The sequence below is a fragment of the Vipera ursinii genome (assembly GCF_947247035.1).
Source record: "Vipera ursinii genome assembly, chromosome: 1".
Lineage (NCBI taxonomy): Eukaryota > Metazoa > Chordata > Lepidosauria > Squamata > Viperidae > Vipera > Vipera ursinii.
The window spans coordinates 92,393,267-92,406,766 of NC_139512.1; the positions used below are offsets into that span (position 1 = coordinate 92,393,267).

General features: G+C 36.8%; 1 protein-coding gene across 1 annotated transcript; it reads right to left on the reverse strand.

Moving 5' to 3' along the window:
* Positions 1-10,484: 10,484 nt before the first annotated feature.
* KCNA4 (potassium voltage-gated channel subfamily A member 4) lies at positions 10,485-12,476 on the reverse strand (the record flags this gene model as incomplete). Its single annotated transcript, XM_083350354.1, has 1 exon — positions 10,485-12,476. The coding sequence occupies one exon, from the start codon at positions 12,474-12,476 to the stop codon at positions 10,485-10,487; it is 1,992 nt and encodes a 663-aa protein (XP_083206480.1).
* Between the last annotated feature and the right edge of the window lie 1,024 nt (positions 12,477-13,500).

A 13,500-nucleotide genomic window follows, 5' to 3' on the forward strand; every position in this document is an offset into this window, starting at 1 on the left:
GAGAGAGGGAGAGAGAGAGAGGGAGAGAGAGAGAGAGAGAGAGGGAGAGAGAGAGACCCTGTGTTATCTGTGATATGTCAGAATATAAAAAACAGCAGGGGGGCGACAATAAAAATGCTTTCTTTTGTTTTGAATGTGGAACAATTCAAACGATCCATTTTAGTTCAGATATTTTCCAGCTTAGAACATTTTGCAATTCTTTATTTTGTGTTTCATTTTAGCTATGATTTTAAATATATTCCTGTATTTTGTTTTGTTTTATTGTTGGAATTGAAGCACGCTTTTTTGATAGAAAAGCAAAAAGGAACCCAAATAATGGAACATTTCACATGGTTATCATTATTTGTTACTAGTACTAGGAATAAATCTAGTTAATGAAACAGAATAAAAGATACAGTGAGATCTGGTGTTTTGTTGTTGTTGTTTTTTTTGTTAAATGTTATACTCAAAGAATATATTCAGCTATGCTGGAATTATTCTGCCAGCCAGCAGAATATGGCTAGTGAGAGTTTTGTTACAGAAGCCAAACACAATGAACAATTATTTCTATTGTGATAGTCTAGCAACAACTGTTTAGAGATGGGAGTCCAGCTTTGAAGGAGTTATGAATTCCAAATCTAATCACCATAGATAAGACCAAAACCTCTTCCCAAAACAGAGAGTTGCTGCCACTTAAAGTAAGCAATTCTATATTTCTTTGCTTATCACAGCATTCCATTTTTTTCCTACAAGGAAAAGCTGTCAGAAGATATCCTGTTCATTAATACTGTGTATAGAACCCCACATATACTGAACAGGATATTAATACTACCAAAGTGCCTACTAACAGCAATCACCATGATGGCTGGATATTTTACAAGTCAAAAAAATCTAGATGCCACTAGTAGGAGAGCCTGAATTACAGGCGTTGATGAGCATAATCCTATTATTAATTACACACAACTCCTGATCATCCACTACTAGCTTATACTAAAGGTAAAGATTCCCCTGCACATGTGTGCTAGTCGTTTCCAACTCTAGGGGCCGGTGTTCATCTCCAATTTCAAAGCCGAAGAGCCAGCACTTCTCCGAGGACATCTCCGTGGTCATGTGGCCGGCATGACTAGACGCCAAAGGTGCACGGAACGCTGTTACCTTTCCACCGTAGTGGTCCCTATTTTTCTACTTGCATTTTTACGTGCTTTTGAACTGCTAGGTTGGCAGAAGCTGGGACGAGTAACAGGCGCTCACTCTGTTACGCGGCACTCAGGATTCGACCCGCCAAACTGCCGACCTTCTGATTGACAAGCTCAGCATCCTAACCCACTGAGCCACTGCATCCCTTATACTTATACTACAGGTACTCAAAACACTAATCCCAAAAAATAAATGTGCATGGGTTTTACACATACAAAGAGACATAAACTGACGTAAAAAGCTAAAGTTTCTAGTATATTTTGTTTATCAAGCTCCAACTACCTCTTATGTCTTCAGTGTAAATAATAGTTGAATCAGTCAATAAATCAAATGCTGATTCAGTTTGATTATTGAATTGGATTGGATTATATCAGTGGGTAGTCTGTTTTTTTATTTAGAATTTGCTTATTAAATTAATCATCCATTTATCTACTTTAAAACAGAGAGTTCATTCAGTTTGAACTAATGGAGAATATAGGAGATGATAAAGTCGTTCAATCAAGAACTGTGTGAAGTCAGCTTTTGCAGCCAAGAGACAAAATGGGCTCTTCTTAATTTTGTCCAGGAGAGATAATGATATGTTTAAAGAAAACAGTGAACAGGCTTCCACTGTAGACTCTAATTATATTTATGAACTATCATGTGGCAATCCTGAACAAAATTACTTGAATCAAAGTACTTGAATCAAAACTACCACTGCAATCAATAAGATTCCCTTCTGAGTACAGTAAACATGATTAGTTTAGGCTACATAACAAATTTACTGTAGCATGATCTTTCCAAAATAGTAACTTCCTCTGTTAGGTGCATACAGAAGATTGGGAAGGGAGAAAATATATTTTCATGAGTGTAAATAGTGTGCAGGATTAAGTCAGCAAAGAGGCAACTGGACCCTGATAAATTGAATGAAATGCTGAAGACATCATTCATAATCAATATTTCCAAGCTTTTGTCATTCATTGTTTGCAAAATTTCCAAGTACAAATTGTAGCATTTCTGAATCATGGTAATTCATCTCTAGGCAACAGAAGCCTCCTGTTTTGCCTTGTGGCACATTATTACACTGCTCCAAATTGCAACAAATCATCAGGAACTTTCACAATTACATAAGTCTTGACACAAACACACTTACAAAGAGGACAAAAGGGTGCAGAAAAATAACAAAATTAAATATTAAAATTGGCCCAAAGACAGGTGTTTATCAAGGCAATGTTAAACAGTTAAGCAAAGATGAGCTAATTTCTTCATCATGTCATACATTTGTCTCAAATATTTCAATACCTACACTGACATTTCAAATAAATTCTTTTTAGAAAGGGCTCCATTTCACTGAAGATTTTCATTCTCTTAATAAAGAAGATAGGGTTAGCCAATTCATGGAATGTAGTAATAATTTCAAAAGACATCTTGATGATACGTTTTCTATGGTTCCTAACTTAAAGGCAATCCATCTTCTGTAGCGGGTGTCATTCAACAACATTGAACAACAATTCTAATCAACATGACCAATAGCAACGGACTATGAGAGTTGTGGTCTTGAATTTATTTGAGGTCATTATATTGCCTATGATGAATTTATTGCAACTTTATTTTCCCTACTGGAAATTGCCTCATGTTCACATACATCCATTTTAATTTCCTCCTGAATCTACCATCACAACATGATTTTTACTCTTTCGCTTGATTTCCTGTCTTCACCATTTCAGTATTTCTCCTCCACAACCATTTCTGGCAGCTAAAGCCAGCAGCAGCTGTAATGTCTAAGCACACTCATACCAATTATGGAAAATTTTCACACAACCACTAAATGGCTGGCACTGACATCAAAATGATTCAGGAGAGCTAGATAGTATAGCTACTGAAATGATCAGCAATTCTGTAAAGGCAATTTCAGTAGCATACTTGTAATAATTATAATATTGAATGTAAGCTATTCTAAAGAAAAATTAAATGAGCAGGAAGAAGGGCAATCATTAGAAACTAGTTGTAGCAAAAATGATTACGGTGGAATTGTAGAGATGAATTGCAGAGGCATTTGTGGAATGAACTTTAGTGGACCAGAATCTATTTCTTCAGATACAGGCTGAAAACTAATGTAAAAAGACAGTCTTATAATAAGTAATTGTGATGCTGCTTGTCACATTCTCTCATCTCCAATCTTCTTTCTTTCATGCAACCTAACACTGAATGAAAGTGGATGCCCATGAATTGAAAAGGATAAAAAAATTACAATCCAGGGAGGTGGTAGACGGAGAAATAAAAAAAAATACTTTTATAAACACAAGCACTAAAATATTTGTTAGATACACAATTAGCAGTATGACTCCTTTTACATAGTTAGATTTCTTCAAGAAAATCTCTAAAGAGCTGTTAGATGAGGGAAAGAGTTGCTCTCCATACAAAATCTTGTGTATATGTAAACTGCTGCATCTAAGCTTTAAATGACGAACTAAATGCATGCGACCTTAAATCCTTAGTTGCTATATAATGCCTAAAATACAAATTTTGAAATGAGAAAGGACTATTGACAGAATAATATTAGTCTCACAATTCAGCTCATAATGAACTATGGCAATCCATAGTCTTTAATTATGTAACCAGACACCTTCATCAATTCAGTTTACACTACATATTTTTATGACTACAGATATTTGCATCTCACATTTCATAAGTGTAAAAACAGGGGGGCGGGGAATGGGGACCATCAAACAAGATAATACTCCTTGGCATTTTTAATCTCCAGTCTGCATCTACAAAATACTGTATGCAAATTCTGCCTTTTTAAGCAGAATTGCTAAGGCATGCTTCAAAGTTCAGACAGGCTACTGTCTATATTTTTAGTATCCTGAGTTCCTTTTGTTTTCAGTAAGGAATAAGGTAGTCCCAGTCAGAATGAAAACTGCGAAAAGCATAAAATAAAAGTCCTAATTCTATTAGAAACTCATTTGTAGGGTACGTACATGCACATTTACAAATGACACAACTTTCTGGAACTCCAAACAAATATATCCTTTCATTTGATCAGGAAAATGAAAAGTACCTTTGCTTTAAATTACTTGTCCATTGCACGTTTGATTAACTTTTGCTTCTCTGTATTGATGGATAATTGTTACTGATTGATTGACATTCTGATTTCATTAGAGGCTATATTGTTGAGAGAAAAACAACAACAAAATCAGGAAATCATATTGAAATTTTTGCAAATTAGATATTGTTACTTAATGGCCTATTGAGAATTCATAAGTTTGCATCATGATCACAGCTGACATCTTAATCATTTGAACCTGCAATATTGCTATTAAACTCTTAAGTCTAATAGGATTACACTTTTATGCATGGGTCACTCCATTTTCTTCAACAAGACTATCTTTTTACAAACAAAAAAGACAAAGCCCTTGTAATGTAGATGAAAATTAAAATTTGACGGCCCAGCAGTCATGTTCCTATAATATATAAAACCATAACGAAAAGGGAAGAAACATCAAAATCTATAGGTACAATGCAATGAAAAGTAAACTATCTAGGTTACAATTGTAAACTTTTTCTACAAAGGCCAGTGCAAGGAGCTAAAATAAACAATAGGATAAGGGAGAGCAATCTGGAGGATTGGAAGAGATAGAGTTAATGGAATTATTGGAGAATTTAAATAATGCTTTAATGTATTGGAACTTCTCCTGAAACTTTCTTCCAGTGATTCAATTCAATTCAATCAATTCAGTTCAATTGTATGTTTCACAAAATCCCCATTTTTTTTTTTTTTGTTCAGAAAAGGATTCTCTGGAACTTAGCTGCACTAGATCCTCAGAAAAACAGGAGTGATACTTTTTTCAGTAGGGCTTGCTTTTGAGAAAAAAGAAATAAGATTGTACCATTGAGTATTCATCCTCCATCCATACAGAAAATACAGGAAAAAAATAAAACTTAGGATTTTATTTGTTGCCCTCTCATCCAATTTACTTCGTTTTCAGTGTAAATCAATGTGGCTTTGAACTGTCACACCATGACTAAATTATAGCCTTTTTTCCCTTTTACTCCTTGTTCCTTTCCCTACCCCCACTATAGTCAAAATCAGTGCTTTTTTTGTAAAAGAAAAAGGTTCCGGAACTCACACATGTCATACAACCCGCCTTGCCTACTCCAGAAGGTTCCATCCAAAAAAGGTGCCGGAACTCCGTTCTGAGCGTTCTATGAGAAAAAAAGCCCTGGTCAAAATAAAAAAGTGATTTCTGATATAAGAAAACCTCTCTAAAATGCAGCAGTGCCCTCACCCAAAATCGTAAAGAGTACCCCTGTTTACTGAAAACTGTGAGCATACATATAACAAGCAAAGCTACCAAACCAATATTCTACTTACCTACATTTCCTCAGCATGAATGCTTTACCAGATTTTGAACAGAAACTCGACAGGTTTCAATTTCTGTAAATGTTAGGCAGCAATTTCTAGTGAAGACTCTGTAGAAAAAAAACCTCTCAGGGTACATTCTAATTTTAGAAGAAAAAAAAGTTAAAAATAATAGTTAATGCAAGCAAGTAAATACACAATGCTTTCCTTACTTTTCTCTGTAATGAACTTGTAATTAAAAAAAGTGAGTAAAATAAAACTTATTTTTATGTCCAATTTCGCGCTATCAACATTTTCATTACTGTTATCCTATAAACAATATGGAATTCAGGATTCTGAGGATTGTTTGTTGGGGGGGGAGTTAGGGCTGCTTTTTCTCTGTGCCAAGTAAAGAAACATTATTTTTATGCATTGTTACTATCTTCATAGATGTTATTTCAAACATTGTTTGCTAATCCAGAGCATTTGGAAGATTTTTTTTCTGGTTCTCTCTACATTTACATTAGAATAGCATCCTTCATGTTATTATCTTTAGGCAATTCCCCCAAATGATCTGTCTTTACCAACCACTTTAAATGTTTCACAGTATGGCTGTTGTACTCAAATCTCTAGCATGCCTCCCAACTAAAACTTCATGTATTGCTGGTTGCATTCAGACACAAGTTGGAGAATAATTTATAATGAAATATTTCAAAGAATTTGGCAAAGCAGTCTGCTAGAGATCTTATTTAATTTATATTATGCTACCCTGGCAGTCATTTTTGACAGGCAATGGTAATTCTGAAATTCAAAAAATTATCCCAGTAAAGCAGCGGAAACCTAGTAAAAACCAGTCTAGGAGTAATTTTAGAATTCAGTCTTTGAAAACTGTTAGGAAACAAATCCTTGAATTCCTCGTTCTGCTCAACAATGCTCAGAACGATGCCTATCATTTCCAGTTTAGGATAAGTGGAAAATTGCTTGTTTCGGGATCAGTATAAACCAGAATAATAGTCACTTTATGCTGATTGGTGAACTTGGATCGATCATTATCTTTCAGGCTAACTCACCTGATAGCATTTTGCAGGGCTTTTGCACAGATTCAATGAGATGCTATCATATACATGCATAGGCATCCATTCAGTGGTGGGATTCAAATCTGTGAACAACTGGTTCTTTGCTGCTTCCAGAAGTCCATTCTGGGCCTGGGCAACAAAAAATTAGCAACCGGTTCTGCCAAAGTGGTACGAACTGGCTGAATCCCACCACTGCATCCGTTCCTAACAACAAGATACCAAAACAGCAAAACACATCACACTATCAGTATACAAGCTCTTCCCTTTAGTACTTGCATTCACAAGTACATAAGAAGTGGAGTTTTTGTCATTTTACACATTTGATTACTTGGCCCTTCCATGGACGCATATGCACACATAATTAAACTCTTGGAGAAAATATCAGCTCCAAATAATATGTGTAAACGAAACATCAGAATCCAAAGTAACTTCATTTCCTGCTGTTTTCAGAAACTTTCTGAACCCTGCATCACTAAAGCTATTCTAAAAAAAAAATCTGCAAAAGATGCCTGGGACATACCTTGTAGATTGTCATGGGTATCTTTTTTCTTCTAACATTTGACTTACGTTACCTTGAAAAGATCATTCACTAGCTAATCTACGTATAGCTTACAGAGATGCCTCCTAAAAGCACCTTCAGCATCGTGATATAGGAACAATACAAAACAACTTGCCCCCTATTTTTTTTATATTGCCCAGAGATGTTGCCACATTGTCCCCAAAACCTTCCAGGCAGATTAAAATTCTTAACTTAATGCAAAAAGGAGTCAAACTACTCAATGTAAAATTGTTAGATAATTACTAACTGCACATTATATGCTAAATTACTACATTAAATCTCTGGCATGTGCCACCTCCTACTCAAAAGGCTGGAGCAGGGAGTAGATTGAGGGGGAGGGCATCTGTTCTCCAGCTTTCTTACTTACATCTCCAAAACAGGATGAGACATTTTGCTAAAAACAATTAGGCTAAAATAAGGACAAGCAGTTTCCCTTCTGAGAGCACATTTTGCTTGCATTCTGTTCCCAACATTTTCTTTTCACAGTTATCCTCTGAGAATTTGATGTAAAATATTTCAGCAGTTAATCCTGGCTGGCAGAATTTCATTTGTTAACATTATTAAACAGTCAATTAACTATAGGAGGTTTCTGACAATTGTTGGCACAGAAAGGTATAGCATTTGTCATCAAGTTTAAGATGATAAATTGCTGGTGACTAGTTATCATATGTATTATTATTTCATAGAGGATAATAAGGGATAAAATTTTGAAATCCCGCAACTAGTCTCAGTCAAAAACTATGAATGTTTCTAAAATACTGAAATTCTACACTCTGGGGGGAAAAATCACATTTCAGAATTTAAATTAGATGTTAATTTTGTGAGCATCTAAAACCCAGCATTAATCACAATGCATTAGTTTCAAGCAAATTATCAAAGTAGGAAGATGTAGGAAATTTTTACAAAGCTACTGTCATCTTGTACAGCTGAACCTTGATAATTAGTTAAATGGGATAATACCAGGCGATCCAAAGATTATAGTTTATACTGTGAAGTTGAAGAAACATTCAGAAAAAAAAGACAATTACCAAGACATTGTCATAAGATGCTGTGCTCTCCTACAGGAGCTTTCTTCAAAAATGAAAAACGTATTCCAGAGGGTATCAGTTAACAGCTATCATTCTGTTGAAACATGAAAAATTACATCCTATTCTTATTCAAAATAACAGATGGATCTGATCAATCATCTACACATTACTTTTTTAAAATAATGGAAATTAATCCTTTAGAGTTTCTCCATGCAGGGGTCTCCAACCCCCGGTCTTTGGACCGGCACCAAGCCACAGAATGCCAGAAACCGGGCCACACAAACATGTGAAGCTCCATCCATGGGATGCAGGCAGCATGCGAAACCACGCCCCCTCCAGTCCATGAAAAAACTCTCTCCAAGGTAAAAGTCCCGGGTGCCCAAAAGGTTGAAGGCCGCTGTTCTAATACAGTGAAACTTTGTTTTATTTTCAGTTTAGAATTTCAATAACTTTCTTGTCCAAACCATATTTTGCTAACCTGATTGGACTACAGTTCCAACTTTCTTCTCATTGTAGCTGGAAAGTCTAGACATCATATTGCAAAACATTTGTCCAAACCACACATTTCTGCTTTGTTCTGTTCAAGTGATTTATAAAGAAACCTATCTTTTCACTATGATCTGTCCAGACCTCAGTGTTGTTTTATTAGTAAAAAAAAGTTATTTGCATAACTCAAAATTTTGCAGTGCTTTCACCAGGCTCGTTTGTTCATATCATTTATTCTGGATTAACAACTGCCTACAGAAGCAAGTATGTTTTAAAACACTTTTTTAATCATGCTGGAACACCAAATCTATCTATTTTGGATAGACAGACAGCTCCTGCAGTTTATAAGAATCTGGTACAAAAAAGCCATGGCACCGATCCAAATGTAATACCAGATGAATACCTACATAATTTGTTTAATGCCCAGGTTTTAATCAATGTCATTTGCAAAACTAACATTTTTTTGTGTCTTACAGTCTATTTCAACACATTGAACTATGCAGGCTTTCATTAGATGCAATGATTGGGAAAAATCCCAAATTAGTAACATATTTGCAAGTTAGATAATCCCATTATTGTACTGGTTTAACAATGCATTATTCTTTTGATCCTTTCCATTACCCAGAAATATTTAACCAGTGTTGATATGTATAAATAAGATAAAGTGCATTATTTATATCCTCATATCATTGGTCCTGTGAAATTGTTTCTGCATTGAATACACTTTGCATTACCTATGGCTACTGCTATGTTTGATTATATACCCTGTTCATCCTATCCAAATGTATGCAGATAGGCACACAGATACAAACATTGCCTATCATGAATAGATGTTTCTACTGTATCCCGCAGATTAAAGGTTTGTTTGGATGGGTGATTGACTGGCAGGTTGAAGCTTTGAAAAAGACTTATTTAGGAGGAGAAATGATTATAAAATTTTACTTCACAATCCTTTTTTTCCAGATAACAGATATTCATAATTAAAAGACTCGTGGAATTCATGTAAAGTTAGCCGCTTAGCAAAACAGCATTACGCAAAGAATAATACAAGAAAATAAAGATGTGGGATTCACTCTTCCAATGATTGTCATTGAACATTAGTAAACATTCACAGTATGAAGTCTGTCATAAATTCTCCAGCATATAAAGTAGTGCAAAAAAGCAATCCAGTCACTTTTTCACTGCATTCAGAACATGTTAAATGATTTTCTTACTTGATTCATCCACATATTACTTAACAATTGCTTCAAGGTCTCAAAAGACTGTTATAAAAATAAACCATTTCTGGGGCTAGATAGCATCTTCAACAATTGAATATCCATTTTTTTTTAAAAAAATCAATCCATCTTTAAGCAAATTAAGGTTAAATTTGGACTTTTCGTAGAATAAATCTCCTCACAAAATTCTTAGCATTTTAAAAATCAAGACTATGGAATCCACTGGATTATGGTAGCTGTTTTTAAAGCATTAACAAATGAATACATGGCTACTGAATATCATTGTTTCTTACATAGTAAATACCTTGAAATGCTAACTTTTACCAGTGGGCAGCAAGTGAGGCAGATAAACACAACCTCCTTAAAAATAAAATTGTCTCCCTCATGTGCAAAACACCTGCATTCTAGTAAAAATATAATCTTTGAAACAATTCATGTAAATCCCCCTTCACAAGGTATATCATTTACTTGATACATAACACAAGTTTACTAATGCTTTGTAATTCATGTTTAACCAGCAAGCGGCATATTCCTATCTGCTTGTTTAAACACCTGTTTGCATATTTCATTTTTTTAACCATTGCACATTTTGATGCATAAATTGGTTGGAAACACACAAAGCTAAACATCTGTTTCCACAGATTTTGCATTTGTACAGTTCTGCTTTGTGGTATCTTTCCCATTTCCTGTAACCTGGCCCTTTTTCTCCTTTATACAAAGAGATTCCTTAACTCCTTCCTCCATCTCTAGATACTCTGATTTGACCTCGGTGGAAGAAGATGATGAACTTCGGAATTTCTTCAGTATTGTTGGGAGATAAGGGCAACTGACTGCATTTTGTGTCAACTGGGTCTGTTCCTCATTATCAGTTTCTCTGTGGTAAAAATAGTTAAAGTTGGAGACAATCACTGGCACTGGTAATGCAATGGTCAGCACACCTGCAATGGCACACAGGGACCCAACAATCTTCCCACCTACAGTTATGGGTTTCATGTCCCCATAACCAACCGTAGTCATGGTCACCACAGCCCACCAGAAGGCATCTGGGATGCTCTGGAAATGGGTTGTAGACTCATCTGCTTCTGCAAAATAAACAGCACTGGAAAACAAAATTACTCCAATGAAAAGGAAGAAGATCAAGAGCCCCAGTTCCCTCATGCTGGCCCTGAGAGTGTGACCCAAGATCTGCAAACCCTTGGAGTGTCTGGAAAGCTTGAAGATGCGGAACACCCGGACAAGACGGATGATCCTTAGGATGGCAAACGACATGGCCTGTTGACCATTACTGCCCTGTTCTTGGGCCAGATCTGTACCCAGGGTGATGAAGTAAGGCAAAATGGAAACAATGTCTATGATGTTCATAATGTTCTTGAAGAAAGTTGCTTTGCTAGGGCAAGCAAAGAAGCGAACTGTAAACTCAAAGGAAAACCAAATGATGCAGACAGTCTCAATGATGAAGAAGGGATCGTTGAAGACTGTAAACCCTCCACCTTGCAGCTGAAGGGTCTCATTGACATTCTCCAAGTTCTGGGTCAAAATGAGCTCTTTTTCATCTCTAAACTCTGGCAGAGTTTCTAAGCAGAAAATGACAATGGAGATCAAGATGACCAACACGGAAACTATGGCAATAATTCGGGCTGGGCTGGAGCTCTCTGGGTACTCAAAGAGTAGCCACACTTGTTTTTTGAATTCGTTTTCAGGCAAGACCCTGTCATCTTCTTCCTTGACAAAGCCTTCATCCTCTCTAAACTTGAGCATAGCCTCTTCCCCAAGTTCATAGAATTTCACTTCCTCACTGAAAATGTCAAACGGGACGTTGACCGGCCTTTTCAGGCGTCCCCCTGACTGATAGTAATATAAAATGGCATCAAAGCTGGGCCTGTTCCTGTCAAAGAAATACTCATTCCGGAGGGGGTCAAAGTACCTGCCCCGTTTTGTTGGGTCTCCTAGCAATGTTTCTGGGAATTGAGCCAATGTCTTCATTTGGGTTTCAAACCGTAGGCCAGATACATTGATCACAATCCTTTCACAGCACTCATACTCACTGTAACGGACTGAGCTGTAACCTCCAGGCCCCACACCATCTTCTGGAGGCTGCTCTGTAAATGAAAGCTCATCTTCTCCATCCTCATTGTTGTAACAGAATATTCTTTCCTCACCTTCTTCATCTTCTCCATCCATTTCCTCATCTTCTTCCTCATCATCATCCTCACTCAAATCTTTGAGGATTTTCTCCTCTGAGCCACTGAGTGGTAGCAACTCAGAGCAAGGAAAAGAGGCACCAAACTCACGACTGCCAAGACAATGGGTTGCTTTCCTCCTCTGCTTCTTTCTTCTACTGTCTTGATAAAAGCCACTGTGTGATTCATGCCCACCGTGAGATGATGAAGAAGGCCCATGATTCTGTTCTTGATGGTAATGATGATGTGGACCACCTCCTCCGGCAGAAGTCCCCGTTTCTATAGCTGCTGTTGCAGCTGCCACAGCTGCTGCTGCTGCTGCCCTAGACTGCGCTAATCTCTCTCTCTCTCTGGCCCTTGCTTGGGCTGCATATCCATAGGGCATGTGGCTGTTGCAGCCAGAGCTCTCGGCGCTTACCATGGCTACCTCCATTTTGTATGTAGTAGTTTAGAAGACTCAGGAAGGAAAATAAATGTCCGTCTCAATAGTCATCACTTGGCGTTCTGCATGAATACAGCAAAAGCACTGGGGTTTGGAAAACAATTTCTTGGAAGCATAGGCCTCTCATGTTCCCGTATTTGCACATCTGCATATTGCTCAAATACAAGATTTCCATTTTCTGTTTATTGCCCAGAAGACTTGACACAGCTTAGGAAAAGGTGTTTGTCCAATTATAGCAAATAGTCCTCCGATGAAGAAAGGAAATATTTCTGGACGATGTCCTTTTCCATTAGAAATCCTCCTGCTTAAAGGATCCTTCAGTGATTTAGGAAAAATCCACAGAGACAAGTTCATGATTTTTTGTGTTTGAATCAAGAAAGCAATGCACCTAAGTGAAGTACAAATGACAACTGTTCAAAAAGGAAAAAAAGGGAATCAGAGCTTGAGTTCTTCAGAATATCCAAGTACAAAGTAGCAGGTATTTTCACTACTACCTAGTGATGGGATTGTGCATTATTACATTATATAAAAAGTTGAAGGAACTTCTCATGTTCACTTTGTGTACACAGTGAGGAGGTCTCAGTACACCCACTTTCCAGTCTATCAACAATGTTTTAAGCTCAGGAAAATATTATCCAGGCAGTAACGGTAGCAATTGTGGCAAGAGAAGGAGGATGAGAAGGCTGAAAATCCAATTCTATGTTCCCCATCTGAAGAAAGGGGTAAATCACCCTTCAGTTGTCCTCATGCAGAAGCATTTAACCTGAAGTACACACATTAAAAAAGGGGGAGGGGAAGAGAAACAGATGGGTCATAATCCAGAAATACAAATGATGCTGTCTTATATCAAAAAGATCCAGATTTGCCTACTTGCAGTAGTCATTATTCTCCATTTCTGTACACCCACTCACACTACACACTCAATATTTCAGTGTACATCTTATCTATAAAGTTACCCCTCCCCCACCAAATATACAGGCATATACACACCCACATCTCATTCTTTTATGTCAAG